Source organism: Pseudophryne corroboree, chromosome 9, assembly GCF_028390025.1.
Source record: "Pseudophryne corroboree isolate aPseCor3 chromosome 9, aPseCor3.hap2, whole genome shotgun sequence".
Classification (NCBI taxonomy): domain Eukaryota; kingdom Metazoa; phylum Chordata; class Amphibia; order Anura; family Myobatrachidae; genus Pseudophryne; species Pseudophryne corroboree.
In genome coordinates, this window is record NC_086452.1 from 353,516,141 (window position 1) to 353,540,633 (window position 24,493).

The 24,493-nt window shown below is 43.6% G+C and overlaps 1 protein-coding gene across 5 annotated transcripts in view; it reads left to right on the plus strand.

The window, feature by feature from the left end:
• The window catches only part of PFKFB4 (6-phosphofructo-2-kinase/fructose-2,6-biphosphatase 4), a 143,325-nt gene that overhangs the window by 55,236 nt on the left and 63,596 nt on the right, over positions 1–24,493 (plus strand). The window contains exon 1 of one of the 5 annotated variants that reach the window (XM_063940684.1): positions 16,561–16,970. The exons of 2 other annotated variants lie outside the window; for them this stretch is intronic. In XM_063940684.1, the coding sequence (XP_063796754.1) occupies positions 16,871–16,970 (100 nt within the window). In that variant the 5' untranslated portion in view covers positions 16,561–16,870. Of the gene's footprint in view, positions 1–16,560; positions 16,971–17,600; positions 17,647–24,493 lie in introns of those variants that run through there. 2 more of the 5 variants (XM_063940685.1, XM_063940688.1) reach the window with 2 other exon arrangements.

Here is a 24,493-nt window from a genome sequence, read left to right on the forward strand (position 1 = left end):
AGGACCGAGGTTGAGAACCACTGCAGTAAATCACACACAGAACAAAGATATAGGGAGGCGAATCAGATAAGAGAGGTGCTAAATCTGCCTAGCATCAAGCTTCTCCCCCAACGTTCCCATAGGACAGGAAAAAAACATAGTTAACACTCATAGGCCAATATTTGCTAAGAATTCGAGTTTGTCCGATTTGTGTTTTTTTTTCTAAGTCCCAAATCGGGAATTCACTAAGCAGCAATCTCGGCAGTGTTTGGACTATTCGTAATGGTTTGATTTGCAAAGTTCCGAAATACGAATGAATAGACCATCGGTCAAACGCGGCTGATATTTCATACAATACGGGCATTCACTATTCATTCGTATTTGGGTGTTAGTTTCTGAGTGCTCAAGTGCGGGTCTGTTTTTTTTCGATTCGTTAAAAAAAGCAGCAAAAAAATAGACCTGCTTTTTCCAGTCGAGTTTGGATACCCATGCACGGATCAGTGAGATCTGTGCATGGTTATCTATGGGAAAGGGTCTGTTTAGTGTAAAAACTGAAAAAAAATTGCGTGGGGTCCCCCCTCCTAAGCATAACCAGCCTCGGGCTCTTTGAGCCGGTCCTGGTTGAAAAAATATGGGGGGGGAAATTACAGGGGTTCCCCCATATTTAATCAACCAGCACCGGGCTCTGCGCCTGGTCCTGGTTCCAAAAATACGGGGGACAAAAAGCGTAGGGGTCCCCCGTATTTTTTAAACCAGCACCGGGCTCCACTAGCCAGGTACATAATGCCACAGCCGGGGGACACTTTTATACTGGTCCGTGCGGCCCTGGCATTACATACCCAACTAGTCACCCCTGGCCGGGGTACCCTGGAGGAGTGGGAACCCCTTAAATCAAGGGGTCCCCCCTCCAGCCACCCAAGGGCCAGGGGTGAAGCCCGAGGCTGTCCCCCCCATCCAAGGGCGGCGGATGGAGGGCTGATAGCCTTGTGAAAAAAATTGAATATTATTTTTAGTAGCAGTACTACAAGTCCCAGCAAGCCTCCCCCGCAAGCTGGTACTTGGAGAACCACAAGTACCAGCATGCGGTGGAAAAACGGGCCCGCTGGTACCTGTAGTACTACTACTAAAAAAATACCCCCCAAAAAACAGGACACACACACCGTGAAAGTATAAGTTTATTACATACATGCACACCTCCATACATACATACTTACCTATGTTCCCACGAGGCTCGGTCCTCTTCTCCATGTAGAATCCTTGGGTACCTGTGAAAAGAATTATACTCACATAATCCAGTGTAGAATCCGACCTTTGAATAATCCACGTACTTGGCAAAAAAATAAAACGGAAACCCGACCACGCACTGAAAGGGGTCCCATGTTTACACATGGGACCCCTTTCCCCGACTGCCAGGACCCCCCCCTGACTCCTGTCAAAGAGGGTCCCTTCAGCCAATCAGGGAGCGCCACGTCGTGGCACTCTCCTTATTGGCTGTGTGCTCCTGTAGTGTCTGTCAGGCAGCGCACGGCACAGATACAATGTAGCGCAGCCGTGGCCAACCTGTGGCTCTTGAGCCGCATGCGTCTCTTTCTTTATTCAAATGTGGCTCCCGACACTCAGTCACCTGACCACAACAGATCCTGGAAACTGGTGCACTCCAACCAGACACAAAGCAGCACTACGGCGACTGAAAACTGGGGAGCCAGATACTGGGCTGTAGTGACATATGAGGGTGGGCTGGAGTGACACAAGGTGGAGCTGGCTGGAGTGACACAGAAGGATCCTGGCAGGAGAGACATAATGGGGGAGCTGACTGGAGTGATACAGGAGGGTGCTGGCTGGAGTGACACATGGGGAAGCTGGCTGGAGTGACACATGGAGGAGCTGAAGTGTATTATGTGAATATGGCTTTTTCAATATATTTTATGTGGAAGTATCTTTTTCAATGTATTTTATGTTGATTCCGGCTTTAAAATGTATTTTATGTGGATCTGGCATTTTCATTGTATTTTATACCATGGGGTGTGGCTAGCAGGCACAAGGTCACACCCCATTTTTTGCACACGCGTCTTCGGCTTGATGTCGGCTCTTTGACGTACCTAACAAGATTTTTTGGCTCTTTGTCTCTGACTGGTTGGCCACCCCTGATGTAGCGCCTATGCGCTCCATTGTAGCCAATGGTGGGAACTTTGCGGTCAAAGGTTGACCGAAAGTAACCTCACCGCTGACCGCAAAGTTCCGGGGCGGCTCAGTCTTCACACCAGGCTTGGATACCATAACGAGGTAAAACATCATCTTCAAGCTTTAGATCTTGCACTGTCTATGATTAACCTTATTTATATAGCAGAAAAAAATGGAGAAGCGGCAGCATAGCTATATTTTATAAGATGAAACGCCTTAAATTATGAGTCGGACTGGTGCAGGAACACTTAAAGGCAAAGCCAGTAGGGTGTCACTGTTGTCAATCATTATTATAAACAAATAAAAAATAAAATGCCAGAACAATAATTGAGCTGTACAAGTTTGTTACTGATGGTAAAGTTTTAGTTACTTGACATTGTACACTTTATACAAATACGCTTTTGTGATTTGAATTCTCTTTCAATTATTTTTACAAAGAGATTTAAAAACAATGCTAGTAGCCGTGCTGTATTAAAGGGGAACTGTGTCATCATTTATTATTTAAAGAAAAAAATACCAGTAGGATCTCTGAATTATAACTTAAAGGGGCAAGTGAAAAAAAAAAAAAAAAAACGGCAGTAGGAGCTCTGCATAATAAATTAATGGGCACTGTTTCATTAAGAAACAATATAAAAATAAAACCATAGAGGCACTGTGGACTGTGGGCTTTAGCACTGAGGCACTCTGCCTGAATTAGGTGATTCCCTTAATTAAACTACCAAAGCAGCTAGAGAAACTGAAGGAGGAGATTAAATTAAGCAATTCAACTAAGTATATTGGACTTGTAGATCAAGTTTTTTAATTGTTTCGCCAGGACCAAAGGGTTGTCAAAATCTTGTAATCCGATTACTACATTTTGGCAACCATGCTTTCCAACTGATACAGATCTTAAGAGATGCAAAGAGCTCCTTGTGAGCAAGTTGTCAGCTCAAATGGCACATGACATGGCAACGTCTTCTGTTTCTCCTGCAAGTGCTGCTGCCAAGAAAAAACTGAGCTTTTCCAGGTGATGAGGATGAGTCAACTCAGCACACCAGAGTGAAACAACATTATAATATCTGGTCAGGCCCAAAATTAATGACACCTCTTCCATTACTCAATCTAATACAGTAACCATCAATATAATGGTGGAGGATTATTTTAATGACAGTCCACAAATTAGCATGTCAGGCAGCTCCGTATATACTGAGAGGGAGAAAAGGCAATTTGGGAGTCCCTTGTACAAAGTAGCATTGCTTTACTAGAGCTGACCACCCTCCAGTGTGTACTCAGAAACAGTGTTTAGCACTGGGTTATGGTATAATAGGTCGACAGTCAAAAGGTCAACACCAAATGGTCAACATCCACAGGTTGACATGGTCAAAATGTCAGCACGGAAAAGTTTGACATGTGAAAATGTCAACATGATTTTTTTATTTTTTGGGGTATCAAAATTTACCTTTCAGAATGTGGAACCCCAATTGGTGGACTGCATTCCTTCGCATTCTGGCAGGTTACCGTTCCCAATTGTAGTCCACGTAGATTGTAAAGTATGAAAAAGTTTAAGCGAGGGTAGGCACAGGTACTGGGGAGTTCTGGGCACATGAGCAAATCTGGGAGGCTTTGCCACGCCACCTTAAAAAAATATTATACGCAAAGTAGCGCCACACATTGCAAAGAAGGACAATTGCCCCCCTCAGAAGCACAGCAAAGGGTCTCCTTCAGAAACTGGACAGGGCCCCCGCAGTCCTGGGTAAACATCACCCGCTACCCCCCTATCGACACCGCTTGTTATGCCTACTGAGGTACAAGTGGAGATGCAACTGACATGCGTACGACTCACCCGTAATTTCATACACTTCATTCCGGAGAAAATGGCCATATGCTTTACTTTTCATTGGCCTCTTGGTATATATTTCTCTTTAATGCATTAGGAAGAAAATAACATGATATGACTTCTGGACATGATCTAATATTTTTCTATTGGTTTAAAAGTTGTCCTTTTCAGTACAGCATGCAGGCTCAATCTAGCACCGGCAATAGCGATGCGTTATCGCTGGGGGGGCATACACACGAGAGATCTGTGCCGACTAGATTGCTTAGATTTTAAGCACGGATCTCTCCATGTGTACTCCCCTGTAGACAAGAACTGTCCTCAATTTAACAGACACTAGTATGTTCAGTGACGCATCTGCCTATTGTTTAAATATCTGAAAAGGGGAAGACGTATAGTCTAGCGGGCTGTGCACAGGCTTAAAGGTATATACAGAGAGTAAGAGAAAACACATTTACATAAGAACCAGCAATAGCATTCAGATTGGAGAGACAAAATGCCATTATCCATTTATATTCGGCTGGAGGTGCACCCGTAAGCAAATACACAATGTCTAGAGAAAAAAAGGATTGGAAGATGACCATAGAACGGTCATCTGCCAAAGGGGGCTTACTTTGTGGTGCACTCTTTTTTTGTATCAAGTATGAATTAATTGTATATTTAAAACTTAACATTTATTGGTTATTTTTAATATTCTAGCCAAAAGATGGACGTGAACAACATATAACGGTCAGCATTGACCTATAGAGAAATATAAGTGTCTTAAGGTTTAACTGATCAGATAATAGTCTCGTATTAAATACCTTTTTAACTAAAAAACCACACTTATATTATAGCTTTAATGAACAATGAGTGAAAATATAACTCAATTATAATGGGTGGAGAGATTGGTAACGGTAATATTTTATAATAACGTTACCTAGGTCTCTCTTTGATTACCCGATTTGCGGTCCTCTTTGCCTCTATAGTGGCACTCCTTTCTTAATAAGGAATAAGTTTTAAGCAGAAAAAATTATACAAATAAAAAGTAACAATGAAGATGAAAAAGTGATGTCCTCTAATTAGGCAGGAGCAGTGGAAATTATTTCACAACATGTGATATTTACCAGCACACCATGAAGCCTTTAGAGTTTTGAATGATTTGTAATGCAATTTCCCCGATATGAGTCTGGGAAATATGTGCAACTGGTCATCAGAATTGGTTAATAATAACGGCACTGTTCTTCTGGCCTGCATGTGCTTTAAAACATGATTAGCAACACATATCATTTCCTGTACAATCGACACATATCATTTCCTGTACAATCAACACAATAGATGACCTGGTGTCACTGTCTAATATGTGTGGAAGCCAATATGTACTGCAAAAAGATAAAGATTCAGTGCTAGAGACTGATATCAATCAGATCAAATGGCTGCACATTAAACAGGCAGATGTAATTGTAGCAGGTGGCTGTTAACAAATACGCATAGCAGACAAATAAAGATTAGTGCACCTTGGTCGTCAAAGTTCATAGTATTGACTCCACTTTTTTGATCTGCGTGTATTTTAAGCATAATAAGCAACACATATCATTCCCCCGAATCGAAAAATCCGTAAAGCAATCACATGGATGATACGGTCTATGCAGAGTTAATCAGATCATATGGCTGCACCTTAGAGAATCAGGTGTAATTGTGACAGATAACTGTTAACAAATATGCATAGCAAACAGATCGAAATTGGTGCACCATGGTCGTCAGAATTAATCCGTGTCATTGACACTATTTAGCCTGAATGAGCTTATTAAAGCATAATTAGCAACACAAGACTATTACTGTCCAATCAACATAATAACTAAACAGGTGTAAATGCATTCGGTAGTGGAAGCCAGTGTATGCTGCAAGGAGATAAGGATTCAGCGCTAAAGGTCAGTATCAGTAAGACCATATAGTTGCACATTAGATATGCAAGTGTAAATGCAGCAGGTAGCTTTTATAACAAATATGCATAGCTAGCAGATGGAATTTCCGTGCCTCCTATGTCTAAAAAATCTCCGATTATGCAGATCATAAGTAGAGAGATAAATCAGGCTGCACTAGTTCATTTCAAAAAAGCATAAATCCCTAAATCAAAAAGATCAGTGAAACATAAATATGAATGGTCTATGCAGATGACCATGAATAAAAACACACGTTGGAATCTTTCTGAGAAAGGTACAGGTGTCCCAGTAAGCATCGGCTAATCTCCCTATCTACTGTCACCCCATGTGAATAAAATCAGTGAATGGGAGTGATGAGAGTTCAGGTATTACCGTCTACTGGGACAGAAGGAAGGAGTGCGAGTTGCTTCTGCTGTCCTCAGGCATGATCTCCGCTCCCCTGTTGTGCCGCCACAGTGCAGGGGCAGTGGGAGACCTGCTGCGGATGAGAGAGCCGCTCTGAGAGAGTAAATTGCGGGTGTGCCTCGGTAATCGTAGGTGCACAATGAGTGCAGAGGACCGCTCACGTGACCGGACGCCGGGTCGGGTTTGGGGATTCCACGCTCCCGGAGACAGTGTGCGTCTGGTCAATCGGTAGATAGATGACGTACGTTTCACCACAGGCTTGTTCACATCAGTGTCTGACAAGTCTGTCAAGATTGCTTATATAGCAAAGTTAATAATGACATGGTTTACAATTAGCCTAATTGATTGAGCAATGAGATTCCAATAAGTGTGTGGAATGGTTAATTACTGCGTTTTGACAAACAGAATGCGTTGAACTTCAAATAAGCTCTAACATTAATAATCCCAATATTAGTGAGCATAAATGCAGTTTCGGTATAATTTATATCAATCAAGAACTAGATACAAAGAATTGTAATTATTGCTATTCTATAAATATATTCTATTGTATTGAATTGTGAGACCTCCTAGGGATCAATAAACAATTTAAAAGATTATTGATTATTACAATAGATATTGAGCGATGGGCAATTTATTTATATATACAGATACTATGTTCATTAATTACTCAGGAAAAATAATACTGATTTAGACAAATTCTAATCTTCGGTCATCCTGATATACAGACCTATGATGGATTGACCGGGTTTCAATGAATTGCCCAATTTTAGCAAAACAAGAAAAAAATTGGGGAGAAAAGAAAAAGAGAGAAGGGAAGGAAAGAAGGGGGGGGGGGGGGAATACCCAAATTGAAAACAGGGAGAAAGGGCAAAACGGGGTTAATGTGCATTGTATCAATGAGATGAGTAAACAGAGTAACAGAATAGCACTATCAGTCTATCTGATAATCAAACTTGTTCTAAGGAGTATGTATACACATTATATATGGGAAAGGCGGAGCTTTATTAAAATAATTTACTTGTTCTACTAGAATAAATTCTAGAATAAATGATGAAAATAAATATATATATATATGTATATATATATAGAGAGGGTCAATCTGTAGATAAATATAATAGAATATTGACCCTGCAATATATGTGGAGAAATCATAATCCCATATGAGGAGAGTTTGAGGCATATTTTATTATTGGCAGTGCCACATTAAATAGGAAAGTATATTGTTGGTAAAAAGGTTTTTTGCTTCAAATTTCAAATAGTTTACTATTCCTAGGTATAATTCTGTTATATTGTTTAATTCATAAGCAGAAGAGATTACAAAGCAATAGGCATATAGTGTCTTTCTACCAACGTGAATACTCCATATGCCTATTGCTTTGTAATCTCTTCTGCTTATGAATTAAACAATATAACAGAATTTGGCACACTTTATACATGTCTGCACAAGTGGAGTGTCAGTCATTGCTGTGCAGATTATACCTAGGAATAGTAAACTATTTGAAATTTGAAGCAAAAAACCTTTTTACCAACAATATACTTTCCTATTTAATTTGGCACTGCCAATAATAAAATATGCCTCAAACTCTCCTCATATGGGATTATGATTTCTCCACATATATTGCAGGGTCAATATTCTATTATATTTATCTACAGATTGACCCTCTCTATATATATATATACATATATATATATATTTATTTTCATCATTTATTCTAGAATTTATTCTAGTAGAACAAGTAAATTATTTTAATAAAGCTCCGCCTTTCCCATATATAATGTGTATACATACTCCTTAGAACAAGTTTGATTATCAGATAGACTGATAGTGCTATTCTGTTACTCTGTTTACTCATCTCATTGATACAATGCACATTAACCCCGTTTTGCCCTTTCTCCCTGTTTTCAATTTGGGTATTTCCCCCCCCCCCCCCCCCTTCTTTCCTTCCCTTCTCTCTTTTTCTTTTCTCCCCAATTTTTTTCTTGTTTTGCTAAAATTGGGCAATTCATTGAAACCCGGTCAATCCATCATAGGTCTGTATATCAGGATGACCGAAGATTAGAATTTGTCTAAATCAGTATTATTTTTCCTGAGTAATTAATGAACATAGTATCTGTATATATAAATAAATTGCCCATCGCTCAATATCTATTGTAATAATCAATAATCTTTTAAATTGTTTATTGATCCCTAGGAGGTCTCACAATTCAATACAATAGAATATATTTATAGAATAGCAATAATTACAATTCTTTGTATCTAGTTCTTGATTGATATAAATTATACCGAAACTGCATTTATGCTCACTAATATTGGGATTATTAATGTTAGAGCTTATTTGAAGTTCAACGCATTCTGTTTGTCAAAACGCAGTAATTAACCATTCCACACACTTATTGGAATCTCATTGCTCAATCAATTAGGCTAATTGTAAACCATGTCATTATTAACTTTGCTATATAAGCAATCTTGACAGACTTGTCAGACACTGATGTGAACAAGCCTGTGGTGAAACGTACGTCATCTATCTACCGATTGACCAGACGCACACTGTCTCCGGGAGCGTGGAATCCCCAAACCCGACCCGGCGTCCGGTCACGTGAGCGGTCCTCTGCACTCATTGTGCACCTACGATTACCGAGGCACACCCGCAATTTACTCTCTCAGAGCGGCTCTCTCATCCGCAGCAGGTCTCCCACTGCCCCTGCACTGTGGCGGCACAACAGGGGAGCGGAGATCATGCCTGAGGACAGCAGAAGCAACTCGCACTCCTTCCTTCTGTCCCAGTAGACGGTAATACCTGAACTCTCATCACTCCCATTCACTGATTTTATTCACATGGGGTGACAGTAGATAGGGAGATTAGCCGATGCTTACTGGGACACCTGTACCTTTCTCAGAAAGATTCCAACGTGTGTTTTTATTCATGGTCATCTGCATAGACCATTCATATTTATGTTTCACTGATCTTTTTGATTTAGGGATTTATGCTTTTTTGAAATGAACTAGTGCAGCCTGATTTATCTCTCTACTTATGATCTGCATAATCGGAGATTTTTTAGACATAGGAGGCACGGAAATTCCATCTGCTAGCTATGCATATTTGTTATAAAAGCTACCTGCTGCATTTACACTTGCATATCTAATGTGCAACTATATGGTCTTACTGATACTGACCTTTAGCGCTGAATCCTTATCTCCTTGCAGCATACACTGGCTTCCACTACCGAATGCATTTACACCTGTTTAGTTATTATGTTGATTGGACAGTAATAGTCTTGTGTTGCTAATTATGCTTTAATAAGCTCATTCAGGCTAAATAGTGTCAATGACACGGATTAATTCTGACGACCATGGTGCACCAATTTCGATCTGTTTGCTATGCATATTTGTTAACAGTTATCTGTCACAATTACACCTGATTCTCTAAGGTGCAGCCATATGATCTGATTAACTCTGCATAGACCGTATCATCCATGTGATTGCTTTACGGATTTTTCGATTCGGGGGAATGATATGTGTTGCTTATTATGCTTAAAATACACGCAGATCAAAAAAGTGGAGTCAATACTATGAACTTTGACGACCAAGGTGCACTAATCTTTATTTGTCTGCTATGCGTATTTGTTAACAGCCACCTGCTACAATTACATCTGCCTGTTTAATGTGCAGCCATTTGATCTGATTGATATCAGTCTCTAGCACTGAATCTTTATCTTTTTGCAGTACATATTGGCTTCCACACATATTAGACAGTGACACCAGGTCATCTATTGTGTTGATTGTACAGGAAATGATATGTGTCGATTGTACAGGAAATGATATGTGTTGCTAATCATGTTTTAAAGCACATGCAGGCCAGAAGAACAGTGCCGTTATTATTAACCAATTCTGATGACCAGTTGCACATATTTCCCAGACTCATATCGGGGAAATTGCATTACAAATCATTCAAAACTCTAAAGGCTTCATGGTGTGCTGGTAAATATCACATGTTGTGAAATAATTTCCACTGCTCCTGCCTAATTAGAGGACATCACTTTTTCATTTTCATTGTTACTTTTTATTTGTATAATTTTTTCTGCTTAAAACTTATTCCTTATTAAGAAAGGAGTGCCACTATAGAGGCAAAGAGGACCGCAAATCGGGTAATCAAAGAGAGACCTAGGTAACGTTATTATAAAATATTACCGTTACCAATCTCTCCACCCATTATAATTGAGTTATATTTTCACTCATTGTTCATTAAAGCTATAATATAAGTGTGGTTTTTTAGTTAAAAAGGTATTTAATACGAGACTATTATCTGATCAGTTAAACCTTAAGACACTTATATTTCTCTATAGGTCAATGCTGACCGTTATATGTTGTTCACGTCCATCTTTTGGCTAGAATATTAAAAATAACCAATAAATGTTAAGTTTTAAATATACAATTAATTCATACTTGATACAAAAAAAGAGTGCACCACAAAGTAAGCCCCCTTTGGCAGATGACCGTTCTATGGTCATCTTCCAATCCTTTTTTTCTCTAGATATTGTTTAAATATCCCTATAAAAGGGCATTGTATGTTTAAGGAGCTTTAATGCTTCTGAATTTTGCAGTCAAAATTGGCGAAAAAAACATGGGTAAGAGCGTATGTGTGTACTGTATGTATATGTCACTCCATTCCCTTACCATCAGTTTTTGGACTAATAGAACCAAAGTCTGTTTCTTAGGCTTTGAGAAATGCTTTAAAATAAATGCCCATGTGTATAAGACCTAAGTCTATATCCGGATGGAATGGTTTGCTTACAGCTTATATTTGAAATATTACTTAAAGGCAGTCCACTAATTCTCTATTTGTTACTCTGTGTTTTGTTCTTACTCAATTCCAATCACAATACAAAGGGGAGATGTATTTATCCTGTAGAAGGCATAAAGAAGTGATAAAGCGGTGATAAGTGCAAGGTGATAACGCACCAGCCAGTCCGCTCATAACTGTCAATTTACATATTGGAGCTGATTGGTTGGTGCGTTATCACCTGGCACTTATCACCGCTTTATCACTTCTTTATGCTTTCGTCAAGCTTAGTGCCCCATTGTTATATAACAGAAAACGGACTAGTAGCATTTCTGCTAATTTTCATCATCATTCTCATCGGGTTGGGTATGCGATACCGGCAGTCAGAATACCGACACTGTCATCCCAACTGCTTGGAATCCCAACAGGTGCAGGAGGCAGGTAACGTTAACTCTAAGCCTCACCCTCCCTCCCCGCAGCCTAACCCTAACTCTTCCTCACCGCAGCCTAGCCCTAACCTCCGGGTGGTAGTCATGTGACCGCCGGTCAGCTGACCGACAGTCACATGACCTCCTCCGTGAGCCCGACGGCTCACTATCCCGATGGTCGGCATGCCAACCAACAGGGACTATTTCCACTCGTGGGTGTCCACGACACCCATAGAGTGGGAATAGAACCCGTGGCGACCGCAGGTCGCCACAGAGCCCGCAGCGTGGCGAGCCCAGCGAGCCCGCAAGGGGCTTGCTGCACTCGCCCCTCCCCGCCGGGATCCCGGCGTCGGTAAGGTGACCGGCGGTCAGGAGACCGCCGGTCACCAGTACTATACCCTAACCTCCTCTCCCTGCAGCCAAAAACCTAACCTTCCTCTCGCGGCCAAACCCTAACTCTCCCCCCGCAGCCAAACCCTAACCCTTGCCCTGCAACCTAACCCTCCCTGGCATACTTATGTTCGGGATTCCAGCAGTAGGGATTCCGGTGTCGACATTCTGACTACCGGGATCCCAACTACATCCCATCCTCATTATATAATTTGTTTCAGGTGCTACAGATTTCCTAATGCAAAACTATAATCTTACCGATATATAATAAATATAGTATGATATCAGGGTGATACGTGGAGGACAAACGTGAGCAGGGGCGTCAGAACATTTATAGGTTGGGGCGGTCAGATAGAGCCTCATTTTGTCGCTCTACTGTAGGCGGAGGTACTGTGGGGACAAAATGCGGGTGGCAACACAGTGGGGAGTAGACGGGGGAAGAGAGGAAGAATGTCAGGGATAGAAAGAGGAAGCGAGAGACAAAGTGTCAGGCAGAGACAGTGTCATAGAGAGAGCGAAGGACAGTGTCAAGGAGCAAGAGGAGTGAAAGTGTTAGGGAGAGAGAGAGAGAGAGAGGAGCAGGAGGAGAGAGAGTGTTAGGGAGAGAGAAGAGCAGGAGGAGAGAGAGTGTTTGGGAGAGAGGAGCAAGAGGAGAGAGTGTTAGGGAGAAAGAGAGAGAGGAGCAAGAGGAGAGAGTGCTAGGGAGAGAGAGAGAGAGAGAGGAGCAAGAGGAGAGAGAGTTAGCGAGATAGAGAGAGAGGAGCAAGAGGAGAGAGTGTTAGGGAGAGAGGTGCAAGAGGAGAGAGACTTAAGGAGAGAGAGAGAATGAGAGTGTTAGGGAGATAGAGGGTCATTCCGAGTTGATCGCTCGCTAGCTGTTTTTTGCAGCCATGCGAACGCATAGTCGCCGCCCACAGGGGAGTGTATTTTAGCTGTGCAAGTGTACGATCGCATGTGCAGTTGAGCTCTGCAAAAACATTTTGTGCAGTTTCTGAGTAGCTCTGAACTTACTCAGCCCTTGCGATCACTTCAGCCTGTCCCAGAATTGACGTCAGACACCCGCCCTGCAAACGCTTGGACAAGCCTGCGTTTCTCCAACCACTCCCTGAAAACGGTCAGTTGACACCCATATACGCCCTCTTCCTGTCAATCTTCTTGGAGAGGAGCAAGAGGAGAGAGGAGATTGTTAGGGAGAGATAGAGAGAGAGGTGCAAGAGGAGAGAAAGTGAGAGTGATGGAGTTGAGCGAGCCGGGGGGAGACACTACCTGATTGATTACTCAGCCGCACTGCCACAGGTCTCTTATGGAGGTGAGCACTCCTCGGCATTAGGCCCTTAACATTTGCGAATCGCTGCACTGCTCTGCTGGGAGTCGGGGGTGGGGGAGCGTTGCTTGGTCCCTGCAGTGCGCTGCATGGAGGTTGTGATGTGCGGTCTTTCAACTGACCGCACATCGCTCCTCCTGTATATCGGCCGACGCCTCTCAAGTTCAAGTTTGGGGGAGCGAGCTGCCCCCTTCCCCCCGCCCCTTGTTCCGACGCCTCTGGATGTGAGACATGGGTATTTAAAACCATTCCTGCGAGAGCTTACATTCTAGAGGGAGAGAATGTACATGCAAATAGGGCATGAGACAATGTGCTGATGGAGGAGGAAGAGAGGAAGTGGACTGGAGAGACTAGGGACTAGTAGGCAAGCATGTAGAGAGGGGTTTTGAGGGAGCGTTTAAAGGACTATAGGTTGTAGGAAGAGTTTGATAGAGCGTAGCAAAGAGTTCCATAGGTGAGAATGGTGGAGAAGTCTAGAAGACGAGTATGGGAGTATGTTGGACTTGAAGGCCAGAAGTGAAGCAGAGTGATCAAGCTGGCAAGTATCTCACAATGAGGTCAGAGATGTATAGAGCCTAAGCAGTATAGGGGCAAACGTAGGTTTCCCTAAACACTGGCTAGTGAATGCAATACAGCATTATAATTAACACTATTATTTAGATTTGAGAGGAGTTGGCTGGTGGCAGGTGTCCAGTGTCCAAACTGAAATCTAAATTGCAGTGTAAAAATAAAGCTGTCCAGCATTTTGGGCTATATGCAAAAGCAGCCAGTATTAATTGCATGCAACATGGTTTATCCAAGTGTAAGGTTACCTGCTTTTTTTGCTCTGTTGTCAACTCAGAATCAACCCCTGAATGGGAACACTGCATCCCCCACCTGGCTTAAAATTGGAGTCTGGCTGAATTGGGTGGCACAGCAATCCTGGCGTGTTGGGCAACTGCTAACTGTGGCCCTTTTAGGGACTCTGCTATACCCCAAGTGCAATAAGAATATAATACAGGTTGGGTATCCCTTATCCAAAATGCTTGGGACCAGAGGTACTTTGGATATGGGATTTTTCCGTATTTTGGAATAATTGCATACCATAATGAGATATCATGGTGATGGGACCTAAATCTAAGCACAGAATGCATTTATGTTACATATACACCTTATACACACAGCCTGAAGGTCATTTTAACCAATATTTTTTATAACTTTGTGCATTAAACAAAGTGTGTCTACATTCACACAATTCATTTATGTTTCATATACACCTTATACACACAGCCTGAAGATCATTTAATACAATATTTTTAATAACTTTGTGTATTAAACAAAGTTTGTGTACATTGAGCCATCAGAAAACAAAGGTTTCATTATTTCACTCTCACTCAAAAAAGTCCGTATTTCGGAATATTCCGTATTTCGGAATATTTGGATATGGGATACTCAACCTGCAGCTACAAATATTTCCTCTCCTAAGTCTTTAGGAAAAACAAGTGTAAGACTGGTAGAGATAATGAGATAGAGTAGACTGCTATACATCATTATATGTTACATATAATATTATATATACCTTTCGCAAGGCTGCTTCAACCTGGGTTATTACCGGCAAGGGTTAAAGTGGTAAGGGTGATGGTAGTGGAAACTAGTTCCACCTCCTCAGTTGCCCTGCACAGAAATACCAACAGAAAAGGCCACCCCATTACCTACGTCAATAGATGATGCAGGCGGTGCTAGCGTTACTGATGAGCTGCAGCCACGTCCACCGTTCTCAGGTCCTGGTGTCTCCATGCCACCCCTCCTGGTACTCACACATGCTGTTTCTGTTGGACAGCATTCATCCCCTTCTCGGGTACCAGTGGATAAATGAGTTCCACCACCTCTCCAGGACCACTTTAAACCCTGATTGCTAGGCTAATCCAGGTCATGGCTTGATGTGAAAGGGCCCTGGCAAAATAACCCAGGTCCAGTGACCTGGGAATCCAACCCAGGTAGCTACAAGCCAGTGTGAATGCAGACCCCATGGAGTGCCGGCACTTGGAGTTTATGGGCCTAATTCAGTAAGGATTGCAAATAATCCTTTTGCTAGCATGCTGGGGGGCCGCCCAGCATGCTGACCGCCGCCTCCTACCCCCCCCCCCCCCCCTTAATGAAGAAAAATTTTGATTGCATCGCAATTTCTGCTTCATAGTAGAAATTAGTGATGTCTCCTGCCGGCGCAGCCATGTTCCCCATAGCTGTGGCTGCGTGTGATGTCACGCAGCCGCCACAATCATGCCCTAATTCGCACCGTACCGCCCCCTGTTCAAGCCGCACCGCCCCCGCAATGCTCCATCTCCGCCCTGGAAACAGAGCGTTGCTGCCCCCCGCCCAGCGACCGCCTATGACTGATTGACAGGCAGAGGGGATCGCATTTTCTGCGCCCCCCTGCAAGCAGAAAATGCGGATGCATACACAGGACGAGTGCTGCGCATGCACCCATGGGGCGATCGTAATAATTTCTGGTAGGATCGCGATTTGCGATCCAACCTGAATTAGCCCCTATGTCATCTCCAAGCGTCAGCAGTGAAGAAGCCGTTGCATTAACCTGGGTCCAACCTTATGGGCACTACACACTGGCCGATCCACCGCCGAGCTGCCCGACGGCGGATACGGCCGACGAGCGACCTGGCGGCGGGTTGGCAGTGACGGGGGGAGTGAAGTTTCTTCACTCCCCCCGTCACGCAGCTCCATTGAAGTGCAGGCAAATATGGACGAGATCGTCCATATTGGCCTGCATGCACAGCCGACAGGGGACCAGCGATGAATGAGCGCGGGGCCGAGCATCGTTCATCGCTGGAGCCTCCACACTGAAAGATATGAACGAGTTCTCGTTCATTTATGAACGAGATCGTTCATATCTTCCAAACAAATCGGCATGTGTGTAGGGCCTATTAGTTGTGAACAGGTTTCAAGTCGCTGTGACACAGCTTGAAACCCCTGTTCAGTGACCTGGACTGGACCAGGGATTGTGGTGTAAAAGGGATATTACCCACCCCTTTATAAATGTAAGGTTACCCTGCTGTACTATTACAGTAACTGGGCTAGTCAGAAAATCTGTTCACAGAACACCTTAAATATGTGCACGTGTGTGCAGAAGACAATATGTAAATCAAGCAGCTGTTACTAATCCCCGTCCCTAAAGCTACAGTAGTATAAGTGAAGGAATTCAAGGAACTTTTTTCTAACAATCACTGTACAGAAAGTGCGCTTGTAATATGATCAATACGACCGTTTCTCGAGCAAGAGCTGACGGCTGCGCGCCTCTACAATGAGCATTGTAGTATGTTGCTCCTCTCCTGGGTGGAGCTTCTCAGGACACACTGGCTGACGCTGTATTTGTGCAGTCAGCAGCACGGAAGGTGTGTGTGATGTGTACACCGGGTCCCGCATGTGCGAGTCGTGTTGCTACAGTGAGCGAGGTGTGGGCTGCCCTGCGGTGGGAGTGGCCGAGTGTGCGGTGCGGGCTACCTTGTGCTGCGGTGGGAGCGGCCGAGTGTGCGGTGCGGGCTACCCTGTGCTGCGGTGTGAGTGGCTGAGTGTGCGGTGCAGGCTAACCTACGGTGTGAGTAACCGAGTGTGCAGTGCGTGGCTGGTGGTGTGGAAGTGTCCCGTGTCCGGCAATGGCAGATTCTCCCCGGGAGCTGACCCAAAACCCACTCAAAAAAATCTGGGTTCCTTATAACAATGGACATCCTGTACAGCACAGCGCCCAGAGGAAAGGTAACACGTATTGCATGTCTCTGCGCCTACAGCAGCGATCAGACCGGGCACCGCATTGTTCTTTCCCACAGTGTATACTGTCACAGCTGGAGCTGTGCTGCACATGGCAGTGCACACATTACATCGATCCCTCCCAACATCACCCATTCCCGGAGGGATAGAACGCTCTCTGCACCTGGACTTACCCCCTTTCCACTGACCTGAAAATCACAGGTTATTGTGCAGCAACCCAGGATTTGGGTTAGTGGAAAAGGGTCCACCTGGCTTCAGTCACCCGGGAATCTTTCCCAGGTACCTAGCAGGGTTTTACCTGGGAAGGTCCCAGGTTAGCGCAAGTGTAAATGGGTAACCCGGGTCCTCTGACTCGGTGCCCACGTTCAGGATGAGGAGACCTGCTGTGCAGTGTGAACAGTGCCTATCTGGGAATAGCCCGGATTGATGCATTGGTGGAAATGGGATGGTCCTGGGTTTAGAACCTGCTTATGGAAGTTCACGCATTGGTGTGAAGTCTGCTAGTTTCATGAAACGTTTCGCATTGTCCTGCTATTTAATTGCCTTCACCTGTGTTGCACTAGTTAATTGATAAGAAAGGTGCTTCACCTCCGGTACTGCAATCTGAATTAGGAGGGAAGTCCAGAAACAGCATTGCCCCTCCTGGTATGGATCATGTTGGGAGGTATTTTATTTGTGGTTCACATTCATAGCAGTATCACATGCAGGGAATCGGGTCTCTAGTCCAACTATGTCTAGGTCGACCACTAATGGTTGACAGTACATAGACATGGGTTATAGGTCGACAGGGACTCTAGGTTGACATGACAATAGGTCGACATGAGTTTTTCACATTTTGTTTCATTTTTTAAAACTTTTTCATACTTTACGATCCACGTGGACTACAATTGGGAACGATAACCTGTGCCGAGCGCAGCCATGCGAGGGGACACGGTGCACTAATTGCACTAATTCACTCTACGAAGAAAACGACTCCAAATTTTTTTATAAAAAAAAGTTGACCTTTTTTCATGTCGACCTAGTACATGTTGACCTAGAGGTCCTGTCGACCTAGAAACCATGTTGACCTACTTACTGTTGACCAATAGTGGTCGACCTAGACACTGTTGACCGAAGTCTTATCTATCTAACATACTATACCCCACATGCTGTGCCTACACAGAGAAGTGATGCAGTAGTATACATGCAGTGCATAAAGGAAAGTAGCATGCATGCAGTGTCCAAACAAAAAAGTGGCACATACTATACATGCAAGTCTTCATACAGAGTAGTGCCACAATAAAACACATGCACTTCCCACAAAGCAGTGACACAGTAATGCATGCAGTACTCTCACATGTTGAACAGTAATTTATGCAAAAGGGGTACACTCTCTGACCATGCAGAGAAATGGCACTGTGACACTTAGGGGGACGTACTAATCCGCTGCTCTGTATACTTTGATATTATGCAAATTATAAATGTTACATTAATGCTGATTGGTTGCCATGGGCTCGCTTCTCCACTTTTATCACTGCTTAGTACTTCTCCCCCCTAGGTGCTTGTGAGGGGAATTTCGGGATTTAATGATGGCGACTCTTTACTAAGCTTACTGTACCATACTATCCCTTTAAACTGGGACACCTGTGATTTACACAGGTTTTAACTCTGCTGACTTCAAGCTTCATTTCACCTGGTTTAATCGGCAACAAAATCTGTAGCGTAGGTATAGTATGGTAAGCCTACTCTGCCAACCAGAGATGCAGAACCACTTTGGTTTACCCCCAAAACTTAACATGTATAAAACGAACATGCTTGCCCGCTTTTGGGCCGATGTATTAGAGCCGTGTTTGTGTGTTCAGTTGTACATACAATCAGAAACTTTGATTAGTATTACTCTTTTTAATGGCAATAAATTAGGAAGGGGTGGGAGAGTTACATTCACAGGGAAGCTGCTTAGTTCTGATGCGTGTGCAGAGTTGTGTTATGTCAATCTTGTGTGTTGTACAACGCATGAACTTATGGGATGCGTTTGGTATCCCGACGGTCATGTTACAGACGGCGGAATCCTGACACCGTTCAGAACACCGGCGCCGGCACACAGACCACTGGGATCCCGAAGGGAAGTATCTTAGTGATTATTAGGGTTAGGTATTGGTGGGGTTGTTTAGCTGTAGCTGTCCCTTCCTCTCATTAATTATACCCCTTTCACACCGCACAAATAACCCGGTATCAACCCGGCATATGGCGTGCGGTGTGAAAGCGATGTAGTCGGAATCCCGGGTCGCCTTACCCGGTAATTCAACCCGGGAATAAAGCAGTGTTATCTCCGAGTTGAATACCGGATCAGTGGCAGTGTAAACGGGTTATTGACCCGGGATCCGTTTACTACAACAGGTAGAGGCGGCGCGAAGATGATCTTATCTCCCAGCACCGCCCCCACTGCCGGCTCTGCCACCCGTCGCATACGGTAGGGGAAGCCAGCAGTAGCGTCCAATGCCGGATCCCACCCGGGAAGGACCCGTTTCCAATTCCCGGGTGGGATCCGGCATTGGCGATCTGAAAGTGGTATAAGCCATACCTGCCACCCCCACTAGATGTAGCCCTAGCTGCCACCAAAGGAGGGGATGGGGGGTGGTATTTTACTTACTCCCCCAAAATGACAGGATTCTGGGTTTCGGAATGTCTGTGTCGGTCATTTGCATCTGAAAAGTCGGGATAATGTATCACACCTTTATATCTGGGAATATAAACCATTGTTTCCAATGACCACATAACTACTGATGCTACTTGTGTTCAGGAGAGTTGCTGTTCCATCCACTTGTGTTTATTGCACGCGAGTGCTTTTGTGCAGTCTATGAAACTACTAGTGTCCCAAATGTGAGTAAACCTTCACGTCATTAGCATGTACATTTTACAATATGGTTTGTACTTGTGTTTTTAAAACAGACATGATTGGCCTCCGAATTCTAGCAAATGTGTCCGTGTACATATTATGCAACTAGGATCTCTGATTTTATTACATATTTAAACCCCAGTTTTTAAATAGGATTACTTTACATTCATGCAATTGCTGGTTTCTTTGTGTTCGTTATCTTACAAAAGATGTAAAGGCCCATACACACTAGGGGCGATTTCAGCCTAAAGGGGCATACACACGGTGAGATATTGACAAAGTGCCGATTTTGACTTTGCGATTTCCCTTGAACTCCCCGGAGCCCAGAAACACGGATATTGACTATCTTTACTTTTGAGTTTGTGAAATTTTGACTATACAGTGTATTAAGGCCAGTACTCACTGGCCGATGGCAGAGAGATGTGTGCTGAGCGAACCGCTCAGCACACATCTCTCCCGGCGCTCAGCACAGCGCGATCTGTGCTGAGCGTGCGGGGGGGAGACGGGGGGCCGCTCACTTCACCCAGCGGGTGAAGTGAGCGACCCGCTAGATTGGCCTGCATGCAGGCCAATCTAGCAGCAGCGATAGCGATGCGCGGGGCTGCGCATCGCTATCGCTGAGGGGGCTACACACGGAGCGATCGTGCTTAAAATCTAAGCAATCTAGTCAGATTGCTTAGATTTTAAGCAGCGATCGCTCCGTGAGTACCCCCCTTTAGAAACTAGATTGTACATAATATAGTGAAAATTGCCTTGCCTGCACAGTCAATTTTTTTTTCTTCTTGCGATACCGACCCCACGGGATTGCGAATCGGTATCGCAACCTGTGTACACACTGTGCGATTTGTGCTAACTTTTTTCTTACGATTTTCACTAGTCAAAATCGTAAGCAAACATCGCACTGTGTGTATGCACCTTTAAACATAAACGATGACAACTTAAATGTTATAGTTTATTTTTTAGGCTTATATATGTGTATGAGGTAATATTGGTGAACAATGCGCGCTCCTGCATGTCGTTCAGCGATCACCAATATTGAGCTGACATGCAGCTCAACCAGTCAATGTCGGCCTGAGCTGCATGTCCGGAAATACTGTCTGTGATGTAATTGATCGTTATCGTTGAACCTTAACCACCTAGTGTGTACCCGCCTCAACACGATAAGGATTGCTTGCATGGAGCAGTAACCCGGTGCCTGCATAAAAAGTATATGGTAACACATGCATTGCCTATATAGCTGCCTGATGACTTTAGCGCAAGTTATTGAATTGCTGGCGGGATATGGTTCACTCTGCAGCAGGACTTCTAGCGCAATATGAATTTCACATTTTAAATGTTTACCCCTATCTTTATTTGTACCACAATTCTCAAAATAAAATAAAGGCAGTTTATTAATCCTTTGCCGAGATAAGCATTTAATGATTTGTACACGTCTTTCAGAGCTTACGATCTGCGGTAGGAGACTAGTGATCCATTTCTTGGTTAATGACATTGCTCCACTGCAGTACATAGAACACAGGCTAATGCCAGTATCACCCAGAAGTCAGTGGGGTAAATTTACTAAGATGGGAGATTTTTTGAACTGGTGATGTTGCCCATGGCAACCAATCAGATTCTACTTACCATTTATCTAGCTGCTTCTAGCAGATAATATATATAATCTGATTGGTTGCTATGGGCAACATCACCAGTTCTAAAAATCTCCCACCTTAGTAAATTTACCCCAGTGTGTTCAATTCAGCATTCACCTTCTATTTTAGTGATGTTTCAGTTAAATTGCTTTTGTACCAATCTATATCTACACTAGGGATTGGTGCAGTCGTCTGATAAGCCTGTTTAGTTGCAGCATTTTCCACATAAAAGATTAGTATGTAATAACATGGTGATTAATATGATATGTGGCTATTTACAGTAAACCTTTGTTCGGTATTCCCTGTTAAGGCACTCAGGATAGGACACTGCTATCCTGTTATCTGTACTTATTGGACCATTTTAGCACCTGTGTCAGATCGCTGTATATAAAACTGTCAGCAGTATTAGCAAGGGAAATTAACCACAAAAAGGACATTTCTTAATCTCTATTTAGTAAGTGGAAGTGTTGTGTCGGCACGGATGGAGAAACTGAAGAAAGAACTGTTCAGTTTATGAAAACTGAATTAATGCAATTGAAATTTTAGCAATCACTAACAAACAGGCACTTATAATCTGCAGGATTGGAAAATGCCACAGACAGCAGCAGAAAGAAAGTAATAATGCCACTGTATAAGTCATTGGTACGGCCTCATCTAGAATACTGTGTTCAATTCTGGAGGCCATATCTTCAAAAGGATATTAATACATATTAGAGACTGTAGAAAGAAGGGCAACTAAAATGGTGCATGGCCTACATGACATACATACTTAAAAACATAACCAGACAGACTAAAAAATCCCACTATGTATAGTTTGGAGCAGAGAAGGGAAATGGCGACATGATAGAAACTTTCAATTATATCAAGTCCAGGAGGGAAACATTCTTCAAATGAAGAGAAGTATTAGAACATGAGGACATGCACTGAGACTGGAGGGCGGTAGGTTCAGGGGAAATTTGAGGAAAAATTACTTCGCTGAAAGGGTAGTGGACAAGTGGAATAGCCTCCCATCAGAGGTGGTAGAGGCTAATGGGCCCTACACATTTAATGATCCGCCGCCGAGCTGCCCGACGGCGGATACGGGCGACCCGGCGGCGGGGGGGGAGGGGGCAGTGACGGGTGGGTGAAGTTTCTTCACTCCCCCCCGTCACACGACTCCATAGAAGTGCAGGCAAATATGGACGAGATCGTCCATATTGGCCTGCATGCACAGCCGACAGGGCACCAGTGATGAACGAGCGCGGGGCCGCGCATTGTTCAACGCTGGCGCCTCCACACTCAAAGATATGAACGGTATCTTGTTCATTAATGAACGAGATCGTTCATATCTTTCAGTATTATCGCCCAGTGTGTAGGGCCTATAAGACAGTAGAGCAATTTAAACGTGCTTGGGATACACATAGGGATATCCGTACAAAGAAATCAGGATCAAATAAGATTTGAGATAAAAATATGGTAAAAAAAAAAAAAGGGGGCAGATTAGATAGGCCAAGTGGTTCTTATCTGCCGCCAAATTGTATGATCCTGTCATAGAATTTGGCGGCAGATAAATTCTATGACAGGATCATACAATTAGTGGCAAGCAGTTGTTATAATAATTTACCTCCACCTTGTCTTTTTAAAGAAATGGCATGCATAATTTTATGCTGCAAATATATGGCGCAAAATATCACCTGCCTCCATAGTGGCGGTACACGTTTTTTGGTCTGCAGCAAGCTATACAGCTCATTAATCCTGACCTAACAAAGCACTGCTTGACTAATATTCAGCCTTAATAATCCGTATCCTAACCCTCCGTTCCATGCATAGGGCGGGATGTAGTAAATGGAAAATGCGGTAAACTCCCGTTTACCGCATTTTCCTAATGGACTAACCTTGGTAGGCAGGTCAGTGCCGCAGAGGGGTTCGCCAGCTGTTGCTGGCAATACCCTGTAGAAGCCTATGAGCTTCTCTCCGCAGCGCTGCGTGTGGTACCCGATCGAATCCCTCCTAGCATGCCCCGCCCCCATCACCCTGCGCATGCGCAGACTGACTCCCAGTCTGAATCCCGGAAGTCAGGCAGCCACTGGGGATCGCGGAGGACAGCTCTTATCGCATAGGTTCTCAAACTCGGTCCTCAGGACCCCACACAGTGCATATTTTCCAGGTCTCCTCACAGAATCGCAAGTGAAATAATTAGCTCCACCTGTGGACCTTTTAAAATGTGTCGGTGAGTAATTAATTCACCTGTGCACTTGCTGGGTTACCTGCAAAACATGCACTGTGTGGGGTCCTGAGGACCGAGTTTGAGAACCTGTGTCTTATCGGAAGAGCTGTCCTCCGCATTGATAATCGCATATGTAAGTACATATGCAATTAGCATTGTGGTGTTGTGCGGCAATGTCTATTGGTACATCCAGCCCTCACTGTCTACCCCATCTGTGTCACCCCTGGCTGTCTGCCCGCCCCCCCCCCCACTGTCAGAATGTAAGTTCTTAAGAGCAGGTCCCTCTTACCTCATGTGATTTTCCTTCTCTTAAACCATCTTGTACTCCATACTCCATTCGACGGTACCAGATACCTAGGTTTTCTCACACCCTAATACTTATTTCAGTGTTGTCTTCTGATGTAGCTCTTTTTAGATACCCTGTACTTGTCCTATATTGTCTTCAACTGTAGCTTTCCTGTTTTGCTTTTGTTTATGTACTCTGTAACTGGGTGCTGCGGATCCGTTGTGGCACCATATAAATAAAGGTTAATAATAACACTCCTGACTGATATTGGCAAGACGCTGTTTTACTAACGCATAACATTTTTTAAAGTATGCTGCCTACTAAATGTCTATTGGATTTAGGCGCCAGTTAAAACACACTTTAAGAGGGTTTTTTTTTGTTTTTGTTTTTTAACTGTGTGAAAAATCAAACATACCGGTAATAGGACCTCCAGAAGCCATTGGGAAGCAATGCATCAGTGGTACTCAACAGATGGTTTTTCAGGAGCCACCAATGGTATTTCCAGTAGTTTGT